We start from the raw sequence: 21,848 nt of genomic DNA, 5'->3' as shown, positions 1-21,848 counted from the left end.
AAATTATAATATCATTGGTACACGCATTTTCTATATGGGGTTTGAATAGCACTGCCTTCAACAAAAAATATCTAAGCGTAGTCAGTGCTTGTTTGAATGGTAAGTACTAATCTGGGTGCACGGTAGTGTATTAACCAAGTTCTGTGACTTATCATTACATGAAAATTCAACTATTAGTAAAATGTTCGATGGCTATACATTTATGTCTGTGTTCGCGGTAATTATAACTTGTCTTAATGTTGCACTGACTAGAAACGCTAGTCAAGCTCAGCATGTTCTGGGATACGGATGTATACTAACTGCCTCGAAGCAGATGAGTCATATATACTCACCTGATTTTACTTTGCGCAAGAGTACTGTGAAGGCCAGCCCAAGACGTCATAATATGTTCAGAGAGTTTATCTTTTGACATGTGGCAGCCGATATTTGTCACAGTTTTCAAATTAATAATTTCTGATCTGGTTTCGTAGGATGCCTCTGCCAAAGCACGTTATGGCCAACAAAGACGTGCTGCCAAGCATTTAAACGTTCTAGTACTGAAACGTGCTAGTACTAAACCATTTAAGACAAGCGGTTAGCCATCCACCATCAAAGACTCCATCTGACCACCACCAAAGATTTCAGACCAGGTTTAACCTGGTGTTGTATAAAAATCCGAAATCAGTCAGTGATGATCAAAACAGGTCGGCATATGTCAAAAGGTCTAGCTAGGAGCTTAAAATAGAGCAGAGGCTTTTGTAGTCCAAGCAATTCCTACACCGAAGGAGGAAACTATTGAATATATCGTGGTTAAAGGTCGAGTCGATCCCCAACGAGATGGACTGATTTAATTCGATTTGCCAACTTTTCCTCAGTCACAGTGGTCTGGCAATGCCGCCAATAGAATCCGCTGGAGGAAGATCTCAAAATACACTATAAGGGATTGTAACCATTTACAACAAGAGTGAACAGCTTAGAAAATAGCACAGCCGAAACTCCCAGATAAAATTGAGGCAAGATAAGTAAAAATTAGATAATCATCTAAGTAGAGTTCTACTATCGCCGCGATCGTAAAATCTTTCCGTCGAATTGTCTTATTCTATAGCATAACAATGCTTTAAATGGAAATCATCTTATGAATTTATAAAAATTAAAAACATGGTATTTGTAAAATGAAAACATTAGTGATAGTAAATATTTATATGCGGTTGTCAATTACTGTCTTCGATCGGGTTAAAAAAAAGGTAGGTACCTTCGCAAATGGTTTTACACAGAATACAATAATAATATAATGTACCATGATTATATACCATGATTTATTTGTAACTATGGTATTTAAAATAGTATTGCTATTTAGTAGAAGTTTTGTAGTATTTACAAGTAAACTGACTAAGCCCTTTGTATGCACGTTGTAGTGTTATTTTTCACAGGCGTCTATCCACCACTTTATATTATTCCAAGGATTTATATCCTTTACAAATATATACGTTACGGTTAAAGGACGTGTTAATCATTTAAAGCGTACCGGTGACCGGGTATACTAGAATTCATAAAGTACAAAACTACAACATCATCATCATCATCATACATGCATTTGTTGCATTTTAACGGAATCAGATGTCGTGAACGTTAAAAGTACCTATCTTTATAACTTAGTACCATTTATAAAGAAAGTAATACTTATTGCATTAAATTATGTAGCCGGGAAGGGAATTTATTTTAGTATTTTGTAAAGAACTAATTCATGGGTGAAGGGTCGAAAAGCGGGGTTCTTTGTACCACACGTAGAAAATTTAACATGTTTAAGTTTGACTACGAAGATTATATACTTGCTGCTCACCATTGCAATGCGATGCACTACACTCACTCAATCTAAGATTTTTTTTCCGTTCATTAACCGTAATGTATAAATTATTGACACTAAAGGATTGCACCATCTCGCTTTTTCGTCGAACTAAGCACAATATGAAACGTTGTATGGGATAGCTTTAATTAGTTAAAAATAAGATTTAAAGTGAAATAAAAAATAGTTATACTTAAATTAATATTTCAGAAAGATGGCAATATTCAGAAAATAGTAATATATGAAACATGTCAGGTAGTTTCCTAGATCTTCATGAAGTTTAATTTAACTATGTTCAAATTGAGTGGTAGCAATACTTTAATAACTAAGATTTGCAATGCAGTAAAAATAAAACACGGCAATTGAATAATAATATTACAGTAACACAGCTAACCCAAAATTACCAATTACCGCCATATTATTTTTATAGGAACGCATATCATATTATAATTGCATACCTAACATATAACACATTAATATAACAAAAAACATTATATTTCAATGTTTTTTTTCGAAATTACCGTTTCAGCATTGTATGCAATTTTAATGTTAGCTATATTATTTTGAGAACATAATAAAATATATGTAAAATAAATACACAATATTTTCAATTATCTTTAAAATAAAACACTACTAACTGAGTTTGATATAAAAACCATTTGCAAATGTAATTTAAATGTGTTTAGGTTCATGCCTAGTAAGTATATTTAAAACCAATATAATTTTAAAATTTCACAGGTAATCAATATAAATAATAAATAATTTTAATTTTATAGGCCTAACCGAATGATAAATATGTGTTGTAATAAATCATAATACTATTTCTAAATATTTAAAGGAGTATGATATTAATTGATTGAATGAGGTTTCGCTTAATACGTTATTATAATTATTTTATTATTTCAAATCCTTTTAGATTCAATTATATAAAAGTAGTGTTTAAGAAGTAGCTACATTAATTTTATAATTCACATAACATATTATTTGCACACATTTTCATTGTATAGATTAGGAATATTTTTAGTACTATAAATATATTAAATGAATATTTAAGATAGAAGTAGAAAATAGTGATCAAAGTATTATTGTCATCCTATAGTTCTAACAGTAATATATTACATATTATTGCCAAATAAAATTGAGTTATTTATTCAGGTTGTTTAAGATAAAATATAAAGTAATACATTATTGTTAAATATAAAGTTTTATTCAAAAAATACTTCTTATTCTTATTATTATTTACATGGAAATCGTAATTCCTAATAATCTGATTGAGGCATATGTATTGGTCAAACCAGTAAACAGTAAATAAATGTGTAGTTTCTTAGAACCAGTTGTTTGTTAGTAATAAAATGTTAAATGTTATTTGTGTAAAGCTTTTGTGTAATTACGGCTTACAAGTAACAAAAACTGCAATTGCGACCTAGACTTTGAAATAAGATAATTATTTTATCATTGTTAAATCTATTTTCCATATTTACCTATTTTTCAAAAATATTATTATCTGATTTCGGATTGTTATGAATGAGTTGTTTCAAGAGTTGAATTGTGTAAAGGATAAAAAAGCACATGTACACATCTTAACCCAGAATGGTCTTATGAAATGTTATGTATGGTGTTGTGAATATAATTTATATATCATAATTTCATGGCGTGAGTCGTCATCATAACACGGTCATAAAAGTTGCTAAATCTATTTTTTTATGTATCTACCTACGTCAGTCGTTTTGACTACTATGTTAATTTCATTAAATAATAGTTAGTATATATATAAATTAAATTTACTCACAATTAAAATTTGGAGCATTCAATAGAAAGCCTTGAAGGTTTACTATCAACACTTACATATCACATTAGTATAAATAAATCTATTTAATTTATTGTAGGACTGAGTATGTAGTACTAAAATACTTACATGAATTAAATTATTTGTACAAGGACATTTTGGCTCTACCAAAATTGGACGGGAGTACTATTTTTAGATTTCGCGACTGAATTCATTTAATTAAGTTTTATATTATTACTGTATTTCTTAACATATGATTCACAAGTTTATTCCAATTTTTTTGTGTTGTTTACAGTTCTTATTTAATTAAAATAAATCAGGTAAAAAAATTAGTCGAAATGTCGAGTATTAGTATATGTAAAATACTCTCTATATCATAAAGTGTTTAAAATACCTAGGTACTAATTATTCTCTTACCATCTGGTAGTTAAGTGTTGCTTAAACATTAGGTGCTATGTAATGTATACATATCGGCGTGCACTTACTCATTAAAATACCGATTAAAAACTGAAATGCAAATGACATTGACAATATATCTGTTAATAATTTTGGATTTCAATATGGTGTGCTATAACGCTTTTAGGTCTATCTCTGTTGATGTATAATTAACTAATAAATATTTTCTCACATCTAATATTTAGTTGTTTTCTAGAAAATTAAAATGATTGTATCACAGACATAGGTTGTTAGTTACTTGATTATATTGTGTAAAGTACAGTTAACTACGCCAGGTCTTTTAATCGCAACACTTTAGGCACGATAAGACCTAATGCGGGAGCAACAGAGACGCATGAGAATATAGGTTTTGGATTCATTTGTATAAGTATTTTCTTTTTAATAATTTACATACGGGTTTCCCGAGAAATACACAAAAACTATTCTAGCCTTCTGGCGAGCAGTGTCCAGTGCGGCTCATGAAATGGTAACTGGCAGAATGGATAGTTGGCAGTGTATCAAGATTCCGACCAGCTCAGTGTTTTATTGCCCCTTTTGTATTTTAGTTGAGGTTAGTTCGCTCTAGTAAGGACTCGGTAAAGAAAATGTACGGCTTGCTGCTTTGTTTTTGGGTGTCACCGGATTTCAACTTCATATAAGAGTATCTGTCTCCTTAATAATATTGCCGCAGTAAATTTCTTGTATTCACAAATTATAGTTATCTATATTATCTATTAATTGCGACATATTCAATGTCTATTATTCTAGTGTCAGTTGTCACTATTGATACAATAACTATTGTCGCTTATCGTGGTTCCTAGTGGATAATGATTTTGATGTTCTTTAGCATCAGGCTGCTGAACTTGGCGCTTCCACTGTCGAGCCTCCATCTTCGAAAAAAAAAAAAAACATCTGCTTGAGATTAAATAATAAATTTATTATATTATATTTATAAACTCTTTATTTTCTTACCTACGCGTGGTTAACTGTACGTGCACTATATTTATTTCACAGTATGATGTATATTTTTTTCCTAAATATTTTAGACTTTAATAGTTTTCCTTTCAATATAAAATAACATATTTAACTATCTTTATTCAGACAATTATTCAATAAAATTTAACTATAATACTATTTGTTTTATTGTGTTCTTCGAATAAACGTTATCCCACTAAGTGGGGTCTACGTTCAGACAAATTCTAATCCGCTTTACCTGGTCGTGAGCATCTAATTTTTTTGAGTCTATTGGCTCTCAGATCTGCCTTCACGATGTCGAGCAAGCTTACTGGGGCGGCCGCAAGTTTTAGCTTCAAGGCTGCAATGTTGAGGCATCGGCTTCCAACGTAAATTTGCGATCTCCTTGCAACATGGCCGCACCATCTAAGATGCGTTTCTTTCAACTTATCTCAAATGTCACGGACACTGAGCCAACTGCGGATGTAATCGTTGTGAAGACGGTCATTTCGTGTGTACCTTAGCATTTTCATCGTCTTGACTCTGATTAGTAGTGTAGTGGCCTTCGGTTTCACTTAAGAAGGGCTCGAGCCCTACGGCACGCACCTTTAACTTTTATAGGTTCCTATGCGTTGTAGGTTGTCACTTGCGTCAGCGGTGAAACATCAAACACAATGAGGATCGAATCCCTGAGAGCTCTACATAATTTTCTCAAAGGCGTGTGAAGTTCACCAATCCACACTTGACCAGCGTGGTGGACTTCGACCTACACTCTTCTAATTTAATTGTGGAAGTCCCGTGACTTTAAGTGGGCCGGTAGTGAGTTGATATAATGGAATCGACTTGTAACGTAAACGATTCAACAAAAACAGAATCAAAAGTGGAAACGAGACCTTACAACTTGGGGATTATATAGTGGTGTCGCACCATGTACACATTGTCCTATTATAGGCGCAACTGCCTCGCTGGTTTCGTGGCTTACATGTCCTACCACGGATTACGAGGTCGTAAGTTTGATATCTGAATCAGAAAAAAAAAATTGCTAACTATTAGATTTCTCGATTAGATTATGATTGAGATTATAAATTTCGAAATTTCTCCTGCCGGGGATTGTACTTAAATTCTGCTGTATCAGAACCAGCACAAAAGTGTATCTGCAGAACAATTTTTAGACTGTTTATATATTCTGTGCCTGTGACCAGCAATGTGACATTAGTTAGAGATTTAGCGGTAGGTAAGATTCTTGTGACTGAGTTCGTCCGGGCGAGTAGTGCCGCCTTACTTATGTAACGAATAAGACGTCAGCCAGTGCACCGACCACAGATTATAGATAGACAATTTGTCAAAGCCAAGCCGCCATGTTGTCGTACCTCACCGCCATTCCAAAAATGCCGCCATTATGGTTTGGTACGTCAAGCTAGCCAAAGCCCGCCATTGTTTTTAAAGTATAAAAATATTTTGTTATACCAATATTGTTTTATTTGCGTATCCGTTACACTTAGGTATTTCTGCCGCCTAGCAGCATAACTGTGTTTCGTAGTTGCCGGTGTTGGCTTAACACCTACGCCTCAGGTTGATGGAAAAGGGCCACTGCACATTGTATCGCAACGAATACTTTGCATGCTGTTCGAAGTGTTTCTCTATTGAAGACGATGGTGGGCCATCAGGTGGGCCATCCGCTTGATCCGTCAATTATTACTGAAAAATATTGGATAGAAGCAGGTGTTACTTTGCGGAAATCCATGATATACCACCGCGCTTGGTTGAAGAAGTATAATAATTATTTATAACAAGTAGAGTACATTACACAGCAAAAATTAAGCACAACACAAAATAATAATAAAAGAGACGGTGCGCACATAAAAAGTCTATCGGTAGGTAGTATGCGCATACTGTCGAGTCGCGCGGAAGTTTTGGACTGTACTCCAGCACCCGGCGCGTACGATCGCGGTGGGAACTTCGCCGCGCCGCCGCGGTCGGCCGGCCGCGGTGTGTGAATGAATAAATGAAATAAACTGATATACTTAATATGTGTTGCCTACTTAATTTTCTATACTCCTCGAAAAGGAGGAGAATCTGTATGGCTAGTTTTATAATTTCTTCGATCCTTATACTTGTAAAGTCACAAACAGATTCTCCTGCTTTTCACGGAGTATAGCAAATTAAGCTTAGTTTTCATAATAATGTAAAAAATACCTAGATGCCAAATATTATAAAATTAGAACCTCATTAGGCTGAGAAAGCGGTGATAGCGCAGTGGGTAGGCGACTTCACTCTCGGGGGGCCTCGTTCGAATCCCAGTACCTCTAACTTTTCTAAGTTTTTTGCGTTTTAAGCAATTAAAATATTACTTGCTTCAACAGCGAAGGAAAACATCGTGAGGAAACCTGCATGCCTGAGAGTTCTACATAATATTTTCAAACGTATGTGGAGTCCACCAATTCTCACTGTGTTCGGGGCTAGATGGCCTATGTGTGTATTGTCGTAGTATATTTATTATTATTATTATTATTATTTATTTATTTATTTATTTACTCTTGTTGGGATTCGAACCCAATGCCTCATACGTATAAAACCACAGTGCTCAACACTACGCTAGGAATATCACAAAACCTTAGGTTCTATGCTCGTTGCCTCATGGGTTGCTCTCCCTCACAAGCTATTATCACAAGGAAAGGTTCTTGCGACCAAATATTCAGCGTTAATTAAAACAAGATTTAGAAGAAAAAAAAGCTTTAGAAGATAATGCAATTTATATATTTCTACATTTTTAATACCATCGTTAGTCATTTTATCTTTATAAAAAAAATCGTAAGTATTCATACTAATGTTTTTTTGTGAGTACCATAAATCAACAAGCTGGAAATAAATAAAACAATTATTTTAGTGTTGGTATAACAAACTACCTTATTTATTGGCTTTGGGATTCATTTATCCAAGCACCGATTGACTAGATTTAGTATGTAATTATTAAGTTATACTTTACGATAATGCATAATATAATTACACAGATAAAGATAATATTTTATTAATTACTTTTTGGTTATATGCTTTTAGACGTTTTTTAATCCAATCACATAATCTATTCTATTTATATATATAAATGCCTGTAGAGCTAGCATGCGCGCCACTTGATAATTATCTCTACCCGTTACTCGTATTATTCCTTTATAATGGGTAGACATTATACTCGTGGCACGCATGGTAGTCCTACTGGAAGTTATTTCTACTATTTAAAATGCAAATCGGTAATTTAAAGAATTTTTAATCTCCGTAAAAACAAATAAGTGACTCTTTTCCTGGCTGAATTAAACGGTTCCAAGATAATATTTTATTAATCATTTATTTCGTTAAGTTACGTGCTTATAGAAGTTTTCTTTTAATCCAACCTACTAATCTATTCTTTTGATTCGCGCATACTAGCTTTACGGGTGTAAAGCTAGTATGCGCGCCAAAAGATTATCTCTACCCGTATTTCGACTCGTATTTTTTGTATAAAGATAGACGAGACAATGGGTAGACATTACGCTATCGTGGCGCGTATGCTAGCCGTAGAGGAAAATTATTTTCCTGGCTCATAAGTACTTAAAATTCAAATCGGTTATTTAATAATATTATTAACGCTGTAAAAATAAAAAAAAGCGCTGAATTACGTTATTCAGCGCCTAAGTTATAATATAATATGTATACGTATTTGTTTAAGTTACATGCTTTTAGATGATTATTTTTAAACCAACCAAATAATCTATTTCTGTAATAAAACTTCCAGGAAATTATTTGCCTGGCTTATTACTACTTAAATTGCAAAGTAATTACATGATTAACTCCGTAAAAACCTCTTTTAACCCAAATACCAATCGATCAATTGAAATGCACTCTTCAAAATCGTAAAAGTAAAATCAGAGTCACTAGTAGCAAAAATAAACAGTTCAATTTAATAAATTAAAGTCATTAAATTTTCCACCGTATTTTTAATAATTAAATTACCCTAAACACATCTCTAGACATCAAGAATGTTATTAAAATTCACTGAACTCTATTCACGTAAGTACATCCAAGTAAATCGAGTAAATTCCTACTTCGTTAAAATTGTAGTGAACATGTTAAAAACTTAATTAACGCAGTTAATTAGTTTTGACAGTTAATTTGTTATCAAGGCCGTAAAGCGATTTAGAGGGCCCCGATTCTCTATCTACATATCTGGCAATTAAAGCTTAGCCACATTTCGAAAGTTAGCTTTACTCGAATCGGCAAGCGTTTAGAAAGTTTTTCGGGATTTACATCTTGTTAAAGTACTGGTAGTAGGTACAATTTTGCGTCCTAAGTTGTGGTTATGTGTGCGTTTACAATGTAATAGAGAATCCTGGCTCCAGTATCTGAATGATGATCTTAGATATCGCTGAGGCCGCAGATGAGGTCGGCGTGTTCGTATTGTTCTACGGGTAGAGGTGCGAAAGCCAGGGTGATTGAATTCTGGAAGCTCCCACTGGACACTAGCCGGACTACTGTATCCTCACATGCGATGAAAGCCGGGCGATATGCTGAAAACAAAAAAAGAAACAATTTAAATACATCTTCTTTAGAATGATTTAAAAATGAATTTGTCTAAACTAAACTAAACTGACTTTCAACGAAGTTTCTAAAACTTCGTCGAAAGTCAAAAAATTCGACTTCGAAACTTCGTCGAAAGTTTTCGAAAATATTTTTCGTGGTGATATGTGATGATGTCTAAGATGATGGCGGGATTTTCTGTTATATATATACCTATACGTACCATAGGATGGCACCTCCGATAGCGATCTCGTACCGTAACTCTACCAGACCAGACCAGAGAAAATTCAGGAACTATAAATTCCCAAATTATCCCCAACGGGGATCGAACACAGAATATCCACTTATAAAACCACGCTCACCACTACGCAGGTCGTCAAAATATTTTTGAAAGTAAAGGTTAGGTTAGGTTTCTAGTTTAGGGTTATAATTTCAGTTATGTAGCCGACCGACAACATAGAACGTTAACTGTTACTGTGTTATTATGAGGTCTAAATTTTTATCATTTACGCAGTTAAGTGTCATAATTTCTAAAAAAATATCTAAGTTTTTTGGCTTTGGCTTCATTAGTATCAGTAATTAAGTTAAGGACCAATCGGAAATTGAATTCGTTGCTTATAAGGCGGGCAAAAACAATACGACACGAAATAATGGCGACGTTATTAAGAATTGGGTCAACAAAAAGCATTCCCTTTTTCAGCATTATTAAACTTACACGCTCTTTCTCTCCTTTACTCCATTATATATTATCCGCAAACACCGCTATATTTAAAAGAGCCATATTCACCTTTCTTGGTAGCAATGTTCACTTAAATCTGCGAGCTAATAATGACAGTATGTTACACGTTCCTTCTAGTCGTTCATTGGCGAATGGAAATTCTACGATAAAGGTGGTTAACCTATGGAATGAGCTGCCGAGGGAAATAAAACAGTTTAAATCATTAAATATATTTAAAACGCGGTAAAAGACTATTTTCTAATATATCTATTTAACTTTTTGTGTATGTTAAAATGGTAATATGTATTTAAGTTTGTATATTGATATTTATGGACATAAATATGTTTTAACTATATATTTAATTAGTATGTATAGTATATGTACTGTATATAATTAATACATTTGGGTATTGCACCCCGTTTTATGTAATAATATGTTTCTTCAACCAAAGTTGTCTGTGGGAGATCGCTTCAACTGATAAGGCCGCCTTGCGCATATGTTTTGTATCATCGTTTGTTTTGTTAATTTTGAATTTCAAATAGGGAGGGCTGAATTCGAATCCCAGCGCGCACCTATTTTTTTTTAAACTATGTGCGTTTTATGTAATTAAAATATAACTTTCTTCAACGGTGAAGGAAAACATCGTCAGGAAACTTGCATGCCTGAGAGTTCTCCATAATCTTCTCAAGGGTGTGTGGAGTCCACCATCCCACACAGGGCGAGGCACGTGGTGGACGGCCTTAGCCCCTTTTAATTGTAGGAGAGACCCCTTCCCATTGTGTGCCCTGTTGTTGGCAAGTAATCCACAATTTTTTGGACGCTGCCATAATTATAAATAATAATTATGGCGGCGAGAAAATATGTTATCCACCATTATAATTTATAATGGTGTATTACATATTTTCTTACAACCCAGTCAAAATGGATATCAAAAAAAGGGCTTGACTAGTAGAATACTATACACTATGATACATTTCAGCGTGGTGGTCGCCCCCACAAAATATACAATAAATTACTAGCCGGTGTTTTTTAAATTTTATACTTATTTATTTTTCACTTTTAGATCCAAATTGACGTGAGGCACTGAAGCAAGACATTCAAAGTAGTTCAATAAAAAATTCCGTTTACCAAGCTCCAGGGTTCACAACAGTGTTGGTTGAAACTTTGACCTTTGAATATTTGAATATTCAAAGGTTCATTGATGAAAGTTTTGAAAGTTGTTCTTGGTCTCAGATATATTTCGTGCTTATATTGGCTATTTGAACGCCAGAGGCATGGCACAAGAGTGTGATGGTTCTGTTCTTCAAAAAAGGTGACAATACCTTGCTGAAGAATTACAGACCCACCTCGCTGCTGAGTCGTGTTTACAAGCTGTTTTCGAGAGTAATTACGAATCGTCACGCTCGTAGGGGTGGCTTCTAGCCTCTCCGAATAAGACGGTTACCGTAAGGGCACCATAGACCACATTCATACGCTGCGGCAGGTTATACAGAAGACTGCAGAGTATAACCGGCCATTTTGCTTAGCGTTTTTGGATTATGAAAAAGCCTTCGATTCGGTGGAAACTTGGGCTTTGTTTAGGTCACTGCAGAGATGCCGAATTGACTACCGGTATATCCAAGTGTTGCAGTGTTTGTTCAGAAACGCCATTATGTCAGTTCGTATACTGAATTGGAACGGACTTGGCATCAACATTAACGGCGAGTGCATCACTCAACTTCGGTTTATCGACGATATAGAATTAATCGCAGAGACTCTGGGAGGCCTAAATACGATGCTCAATGAGTTCAGCATAGATTCTCAACAGGTTGAACCGCTGAATCCAACTCGGATAGGCAGCGTTCGGGAAACTCCGAACTAGTATTATAACTAACTAAACTAATACAAAACGTACTAGGTAATACAAAACGTAATTAAATAACAATGAGCTAACCCAACGACGAAAATCAATTTCCACAGTGCCTAAAAATATTTTTTATATAGACAATGCCACATGCAACAAAAATACACACCAACGTATAAAAAAAGAAGTAAAAGATTCCGTCGTTGGTAAAAAAAAGAACCACTTTCAATTTAAAGAGCGTCACTATCACTAGCCCTTTCATCAACTAGTTTTCAATTTAGTGACAACAAATTGCTCTTCTCGTTTATGCACAGAGACATTAAAGTGATTTAGTTGCTGAGTATATTCAATATTCAGAGCTTTTATCAATTTATCGGAAAAAGTTTCGAGCAACGAATATCGAAAATTGAATTTTCATGAGAAATCAGTTTTATTTTCCAGATCATGGTAAGGGTTACGTTCCCAAGATAGTAAAAATACGTACGTTTAATTAAAGGTTATTATTAATTTTATTTACTCGAAATATTAAATGGATTGCATTGATGGAAATTTTTAAATAGATTTTATTCGACATAAAACAAAAAAGACGTTTTAATTATATTTTCGCACCCATCTTAAGCATATCTCTCAAACATACCTAACGGGATATAAATTATAAAGATATTGTGTAAATTAGCATGTGTATAAAATAAGTCAGAGAAAAATCTTAGACGGCAGTGTATGACATAAAACACTTCTTAGTCACAAGAAATCATTGGATAGAAGCAGGCGTTACTTTCCTTTTCCATGATATATTATGGAAATTAAGTCAACAATTATTCATTGTGAATTCAACATCTCCTGAGGATACTCCGATTTCGGAGTGAAACGTGCGTAGAGGGTACATTGGCGAAGATCTCTTTAGTGTGGAGTATGAGGATTGAAGAAATTATATTCCACCATACAGATTCTCCTGCTTTTCGCGGAGTATAGCAATTTAAGCTTAATTTTCATAATATCACAAGAAATAAGAAATCCAACACAGACTATGCCAGTTACAGCCAAAGAAAATGCAGTTATACATCTTTGTCAATGTTGCATCAATTTCGATTAAAAGACGATAAACCAGTTGGTTAGATGATTATACGTACAATAAAATAAAACAGCAACGAAAATTACGTCACATGAAAATACAACGCCCTCCCGGCAACTGTGTTTCCTGCCACGTATAATTTGAGTACCTTCAAGGATAGAGTGAATAGGCTTTTCCTAGGCAAGCGTGCTCCAACCTAGGCCTCATCATTGCTTTCTAACGGGCATGATTGTCGTCAAACGCTGGCCTATCGTTAATAAAAAAAAATACATGACCTCACAAAGATTCAAACGGACACAATAGATATTTGATCTCAAATAGCTCCTCACGGTCACTACACTTCTTTTATCCTTTCCCAGCTATCTATCTTTTTCCTTTGACATCTCTAGATGGCAATGCGATCCCATTTCCCTAATGCTTGAGCAGTAGGTTATTTTTCTTCTAATCTTGTAAACCTCTTATTGCAAAGGTTACGGATTCAATAATATCAAATTACCCATAGTAAAACGGATAAGTTATTTTGGTATTCATTTGAAAAGTAATGCAAGTATAAACAACTGAGGTATTTATTAATTTGGTTTCTTGACGTTCCTGTTTTGGGACAAACCAATACGTTATTTACTTCTCGATAAAATAGTTTTGGCCAGAACGTGTGACTCTATTAGAATGAATGCCTTGGTCGAAAACTCATAAGTATTTATCTAAATTAATAGACCGCCTGCAAAATAGATTTTAAATGCCATATATATCCATTTCACTTACTCACGGCAACTGATGTTTATAATTTCATACAACCTCGTTTTGCATTACAATTATTTTTAACTAATACCGTCTATTTTATTACATTGAAATATATAGTTGTTTTGTTTCGAGATCATGGAAAAAAACTTTATCGGATACTTACTCGACGTAAGTATTTCCAAAAAATTTTTAGAAGTAGAATAAAAACTATCATATAAGTCTTTTCAATCGTTTAAATTATTCAAATACTTGGTTCCAGTTTTAAAAAATCTTCTAGGAAACTTTGTTTCCCGGGATCTGTATATAAGTACATTGCCCATCGACTATTTTATGTTAGAACAATGTATGTGCCAAATTACATCAAATAACAAAATAACAGACATGCATTCATGAATATAGTATTAGCGTGGAAGTATGAATGAATTTGAATATATTCATCTTAAAAAATAGAGACTTTTATATAAGAAAATTAACTAAATCCATAGTGCAGTCAAAATTATAGCAGGTAGGGATAGAGTTGAAATAATGCTATTTTTTACATTACCTTCCTTGGAGTCAAGCCCGCATATGCTATCGTACACCTCCATTTTGGTATGGTCGAGGCCACTGGCGCCCCCAATGTCCACGTAGTCGGCCAAACCCCGCTTTGTGCACTGTCCAAACAAGTGTACATAAGACTTAATTAAAAGCAAGCGTAGGGAAGCTTTATTCTTGATCGTAAAGTAATTGGAGCGATGGGGTATTCTTTTTTTTTAAACTCTTTATTGCACATCAAAAAGCAGTGTGTAGGTGTGGCAAAAACAAAACTTATTAAGTATAAAGTGTAACTAAATATATATACAGATATTGTTTGAAGAAACATAATACAAAAATACATATATATTAAAGAATAAAAAAAAATATATAAATACTACATATATGTAAATATCCTATAACTAATGGATATAAATGTAAATGTATGTTTACATAAATCAGTCGATTGAGTGACTTTTTGATATAATATAACACAGTGGATTCTTATGCGTACCTACTGTGTTTTATTATATCAAATATTTTGCTTCCACAAGTGGCAAACCTGTGGACCAACATATTACAGCGCACCGCCAAAGCCCTACAGCCCTACGCTTCCTGGCTACAAGTGGCAAACCTGTGGACCATCATATTACAGCGCACCGCCAAAGCCCTACAGCCCTACGCTCTTTTTGTATGTCTACACCATCCTCATGGTAACAACATGTTATTTTATAAAAGGACGGTATTAGGATGCCAAGAAAGCCGTAACGGTCAAAGTGCCTTACCACGTTAACTTATAAATAAAAGCGGTAATTGTTTTATGGGGTTTTACTACGTGGGTCGAATATTTTACTATTAGCCATTGACATTTCAAAACATCGAGAAGCCATTAAAACTTATTGTAGGAAAATTTGATTTTTTTTTTGTTATTGAGTTTGTCTAAAATAGAAGCAGTAACTGTCTTTTTCGCTTTAGTTTAATTTTGTTGTTTGCAACTGGTTTGCAAGCAGTACCTAACTAGTTTTTTGTGACTGCTTGGTTTCTATTTTACAGCTTATGAGCTGTAAGTAAGGCTTGAATAAATCGCTGTGAAAGAAAAACCTATAACATGGTTATAACCTATAAAGCCTATAACATGATAACGTGCTGAGCCTATTCTCTGATAGTAGTGAAAGAGATTAGACCTTATAATTTATTTAGCGCGTTTAAATAAACAAACAGACAACAAACAAACAGAGTCAGTTTTATTATTATTATATTCTTATAATATGTTATGAGAATTTAGCCCACCAACCCGCATTGAAGTGGAGTAGTGGGTTTATGCTTTAAGGCCTCCCATGGAAAGATCTCCCGTGCCAAGCAGCACATTAATATGACTGAGAATATCGTGACGCAAACACCTAATACAATAGTTAAAATAGATTCGAGCGTGCTAACCAATAAAGCAACGAGGCAGTTAAAAAAGATTCCATAAAGGTTTTGATGACGTTTTTTTATCTTTAATAAACTAAATACCAATATTTGTGTTCGTCTTAGAAACGCTGCTAAACTGTTTGAGGAAGGAATATTTGATAACCGTTAATGCGTAGATATGGCATTCTTCCAGTCTACGGGAAGGGATAGGAAGAGTAAAGAATATTTAGCTTTTCATTTAATTGAAGCTTAGCTTGGAGAATAGATTAACGCTGGGTTTCCAAGGTGCTGGAATTGCGACGCCACTCAGGCAAATGTAGTGTCTGTATATACTCTACTAGGTGGATAAATTAAAACAAGCCATTCGCAGAGATTAACGGGAGACAGGCAGCATCCTATGGTAGTGCTTATAATTAAAAAAAAAACCTATGTCCAAAAATGGAAGTTCACCTCGAGGACTCCATGATTAAGACTAAACTATCAACATCATAATCCCACAATGAGAATCTTTTAGGCCGTTATTCACCACGCTGCCTCGGTGCGGATTGTTCGACTTCACACCCCTTTGAGAACATTATGCAGAACTTTTAGGCATGCAAGGTTTCCTCACGATTTTTCCGTCACAGTTGAAGCAAGTGATATAATTACGCACATATCTTAGAAAAGTTAAAGGTGCGTGCTGGGATTCGAACTAGGCACCCCGAAAGTGAAACCGCAGCCCCTATCACTAGACTATCACCACTTCGTAGCTGTGTTCGTCGGCTCGGCAGGATCAAGCCTGAGCGAAGTGATTTATGTCACCTTTAGTTTAGGTGACATAAATCTGTCGGGCCAACTTAGATCACGCTGTGCCTCTATTAGGTGAGATTGCAGCGGTCAGCCCTTGATTGCAATGTAAGCTGATGGTGCAGTCTAAGATTGAAGCGAACTTACCTATTAGGGTTAAATATGCCAGATATATTAAATACGGCCAATCGGTTTCGTACCGAAACACTAAATCACTTGACGTCATATCTCTATCGGTAAGGCAGTAAGTAGCCACGGCCAAGCCTGCCACCGGACAGACCAGCAAAAAACTAAACACCTACCTATTATGAATTCCGAAATGGCCCGTACCGAGAATCGAAGACAGGACTTTCCACTTTATAAGTCCACACTACTCCCCACTATGCCATAAAAACCTGTTTTAAAATAATGCGTCTGGAATGGAATATTTAAAATCGTAGCACGGCCATAGATTTAATACCAACTTATTAAAAAAGTTATAAACACGGGTAGAATATAATACGAGGGTACGAGGCTTCATAAAAAAGTTCTAAAAGATCTAGGAACTATAAGGATTTGAACAAAGTATCAACTAAGTAACTACTAATAAAATATCTAAGTAGTAACTAACGTAGAATCTATTTCTTATTATTTAATCAAATTATAAATACATGTATTGATTACTTCATGAACGTTAGCGCTTGACGGCTCGTGTGACGGAGTTATATGTTTCGAACTGAGTAAGTGCCTGCATTGTAAGTGATATCTGGGGAAATATATTTATTTGTTAACAGACTTATATCAGTTGCTTTGAGAGCTTTTGAAACTAAGCCGTTTTAAGAGACAGCCTCAGAGAAAATACCTTGACCAAACTATTAGGACGCGATTTAAAACCCATCCATTCAGCGCAATTTGTTCTGCTCGGGTAAAAATTTAATATTTACAGTAAAACTTATGTAAAAAGGAAAATGACGGTTTGCGCAATCAATTGCGTGAGGCAAGGATGGTTAAGCGAGCTAGCGTCCGGAGGCTGAGTAGTGCGCATTATGATACTTATATCATTGAGGACAAAGTCAAAGTCAAATATTTCTTTACTCACACAGATGACACTTTTAATGCGTACATTACTTCACATGGTAGTGAGATGATAGTGATAACTACATTTGTAAACTTAAAATTAAAGCTGCGTGAGTCTAAAAAGCCTCAACCAAAATTAGCAATTTATAGTTATAGTTAGGCTTAAAATACTTACGTGATGAATAGTTCCTGTTTCCATTTCAAGTAAGGTGCCTCTTTTCACGGACTGTCCAACGTTAAGATCCAGTACACGAACTGTAGCTGGTGAGACTGCAATGAGCGAGCAATTTCCTGTCACGCCATGATTCCGCAGTGTGTAGACACCCTCAGCACCGAATAACATTAGGTTGCAGGCTGGTAAAGAAATACAAGCTGGATTTATACGTAAAATTCGTATTAGTTATTATGACTGCAAGCTCATACTATATATTATGATAATAAGTGCTGTGAACTAAAACTAGTTAAAATAAAAGTCAAGGTATTATGTTATGGCTAAGAAAGTAAAACCATAGCAAATAGACAGTATGTTCCTTTTAGGGTTTCAGCGGAAAATGGTGGAAACAAACGATTTTCGTGCGACTTTATGCGTCCTTAACTAACGTTAATAACTTCCCTAATTATTATACTCATCAATTTCGTACATATACATAGTTTGATGTCCTATTTACTGGTTTTAAAAAATGTAGCGATCACTGCTTTGACTTAGAAATCGTAAGTTATAAGAAAACAAAAATACCAATAAATTCATGTAATTTACTAATATATATCATATATGATTTTACATATATATTTAATCCCTCAATATGAATAAAACATGTACCTACTAGTAAAAATGTCAGATGGAATTTTAATGAAAAAAAAATAAGTTCTGGAGACAATATGTATTATTTTATCCATTGATTTAATATTTTACTATCGTAACCAGCTCATTGATTTTATCCATATTAATAACCGTTTAATGTATTGTGTTTGACATATTTATATTACTTGCTATTATACACTTAGATACGATAACGTAACAAATCATAAAAAAGAAATACCGAAATTCTCTAATACCTTATGTACAGCCTACGTTATACCAAAATTAAGATTAATCTTTTGTACTTTAATATCTATCCATTTTCCCGTTAAATTGGATATTGCTTTGTCTATAATAACAACCGTTCCAGATGTTTACTTGTTTTGTCTACATTTGTTTCATTCAATAAATATCCTGGCAATATTTGTTTTCTTTATAATATAATATCGAGTGGGTTTTCATGAGACACTTGTAAGTACATCTTTAAGTATTAGTATTGGAGCTATTGTTTCACTCAGTAATCAGATCATGTTTGCCCGCAGCTTTGCTCACGTTAAGTTCAATTTTTGATTTGGTAAATTTTGACTACAAAGGTTTAAAGAAAATTTCATGCTGCTAATAGAAAAATATGAATGTAAATTACTTAAAAAATCAGAGACCTTCATATTTCATCATTATCAATTTTCACCCCCTATTTGATGCCGTTGGAGTAGGAATTTTCAAAATTTGTGTAACACGTTTTCTTTATTTTTAATCGAAAACCTAAAATCAAAGTTTAATGGATGTAACTTAACCCCAACCAAACCAAAACCTTTTCTAAGCGGATGCCTACGTTGTAATTACTATCTGAGTGCAAAATTTCAGCCTGATCGGTCAAGTGGTTAGAGCTGTGCGTTGATAGATCAGTCCGTCAGTCAGTCACCTTTGCGTTTTATATATACAGATAATGTTATAAAAATATCTATTTCGGCTTCATGTTGCCTGGAAAAATCTTTTTTAAGCAAATATCAAAGGCAGCAAGCTATATTTCTCTTAAATTTTGTAAATAGGAAATCATGTTTATAGCCTACAAAGTTCCACATTATCACTTCCATTATTGAACAAATCATACACTGAAATTGCCACCGCCCTAAAAGAAATATGGCAATAGCCAAACATAAAAGGCCTACGTCACAACAAAATCAAGATAAATATTTTTTGGTTGCCCATCTATTTTTATAACAGATTGGATATTACATTATGCATGACAATAACTGTATATTAATGGTATCAGACTATCAGTTAACCTTGTTAATTGTTATTTATAGAAATTATACGTTATTGAAGTCAAATAAATAAGTTGAAAATAAATTTAAAAATGCCTTTGTGAAATTGAGAAACGAAATGCTTGTGATAAAATTCAAGAATTATTTAAGTTTGCCTTCTGGATATAAAGCTTATCATGCAGAAAGCAGATTCATTTTTGTTTTTTCCATGACATATAAATAAGCAAACACTTATATATATTGATACTTAAGATTCTGTTGTATAACTAGAGCTTATTCCATTTTAACTACACTCAAAGGTGTAGGTGTAGACCTAGGTGTAGACCTTTGAGTGAGACCTTTGAGTGTAGTTAACTGTAACTGTTTAGTACAACAGGTACAAGGTAACAAGTTTCACTGGGTTTGCTTTCGTCACCTCTCATTCTAAAATAGCTTCATCATCATCATCATCATGTCAATCAATCGACGTCCACTGCTGGACATAGGTCTTTTGTAGGGAGTTCCACAATACACGGTCCTGGGCCGCTTGCCTCCAGCGGCTCCCAGCGACTCGCCTGATGTCATCTGTCCACCTCGTTGGGGGCCGACCTACGCTGCGTTTACCGGTGCGGGGTCGCCATTCCACCACCTTAAGACCCCAATGTCCATCGGTTCTCCGAGCTATGTGCCCCGCCCATTGCTACTTCAGTTTCGCGACTCGCTGAGCTATGTCGGTAACTCTAGTTCTTCTACGGATCTCGTCATTTCTGATTTGATCACGTAGAGATACTCCTAGCATAGCTCTCTCCATCGCCCGCTGAGTGACTCTGAGCCTTCTTATGAGGCCCATAGTTAGCGGCCATGTCTCAGTTCCGTAAGTCAACACTGGCAACACGCACTGTTCGAAGAGTTTAGTCTTCAGTGCTAAAATAGCTTAGATCACTTGAACTTTATTATCAATTTTGTAATCGTATGTACTTCTATGCTTGGAAAAATGGTTGTTAAAGTAGAAATAGCGACGATAGATGACGATTTGTTCCAGAACTCTCATCAAAATCACGTCTCTTTTGCTAGACAGTCACCAAGCTATTAGAAAATAACATCACGTTTTCAATATAATATCTAATGATAGCGTCATATGGCTCATAGTACAACGAGCTATGATAAAACTATAATTTTACATCCAAACTTTAGCCATTTATTTAAAAAACTACACTTGCCTACGTCTCGAATTTCTCAAGAGTCACAATGCTTTGCACTGATACCCATTATGCTGCAAATGCTACTTTATGTTATTGTTCTTAGCTACTGTTAAAATTTTAAACTACCGAAAGCCCACAACTTCGCCTGCCTTGCTGCCCTGTGCCACCGCAATTTTTAGATTAAGATCATCGTCAATAACTTTAAAACTATTTGCCCTAATAACTTACTGTAAACGACCAAGTATATCTTCTTTTTTTTTATTCCACTCCAAGTTAGCCATTAACTGCAATCTCACCTGGCGGTAAGTGACGATGCAGTCTAAGATGTTAGCGGGCTAACCTGTTATTGAGTTTGGTAGTACCCTAATAGGGTTTTACGCGGCACCGGAAAACTAAATCGCTTAGCGGCACCTCTTTGTCTGTAGGGTAGCAACTAGCCACGGCCAAAGCCCCCCACCAGACCAGACCACAGAAAATTCAGTAATTACGAATTCCAAAATTGTCCAGGCCGAGAATCGATCCCGGGACCCTCCTACTTAAATTCACAGCGCTCACCGTTGCGCCAGGTAGGCTGACAAAATAACAGAAGCAATAAAAGTATTTATGTAACTATGAGAAGCTTGACCGCTAAAACGTGTCCTCACTGGACAAACTCCAAGTAAATATAAAAGATTTAACTCACGTCTCGCATTCCTCAAATGCCTTATCGTAACTGCGAATCCTTTTCCCCTGGCTGGAACTCTGTACTGAATGAGTGCAGCATTTTGTCGGGACACCAATTTCCGCTGTGGACGTTGGTCACAGGACTCGATCACTCTATCGTCATCCCAGGAGTCAGCTGGCCATACTTGGCCGTTTAATTCCCATCCATCCACCCACTAAAACAAACACGTGTAATTAGCTTTCGTATAAA

General features: G+C 34.8%; 1 protein-coding gene across 1 annotated transcript in view; it reads right to left on the bottom strand.

Moving 5' to 3' along the window:
• Positions 1–8,958: 8,958 nt before the first annotated feature.
• Positions 8,959–21,848, bottom strand: part of LOC120626344 (corticotropin-releasing factor-binding protein) — a 34,706-nt gene continuing 21,816 nt past the window's right edge. The window contains exons 4-7 of the mRNA XM_039893840.1: positions 21,618–21,813; positions 17,866–18,044; positions 14,467–14,575; positions 8,959–9,538 (exon numbers count right to left, since the gene is read on the bottom strand). Of these exons, the coding sequence (XP_039749774.1) occupies positions 9,387–9,538; positions 14,467–14,575; positions 17,866–18,044; positions 21,618–21,813 (636 nt within the window). The 3' untranslated portion in view covers positions 8,959–9,386. The remainder of the gene's footprint in view (positions 9,539–14,466; positions 14,576–17,865; positions 18,045–21,617; positions 21,814–21,848) is intronic.

This window comes from Pararge aegeria, chromosome 9, assembly GCF_905163445.1.
Source record: "Pararge aegeria chromosome 9, ilParAegt1.1, whole genome shotgun sequence".
Classification (NCBI taxonomy): Eukaryota; Metazoa; Arthropoda; class Insecta; order Lepidoptera; family Nymphalidae; genus Pararge; species Pararge aegeria.
This window is presented reverse-complemented; position numbering and strand designations above follow the sequence as displayed.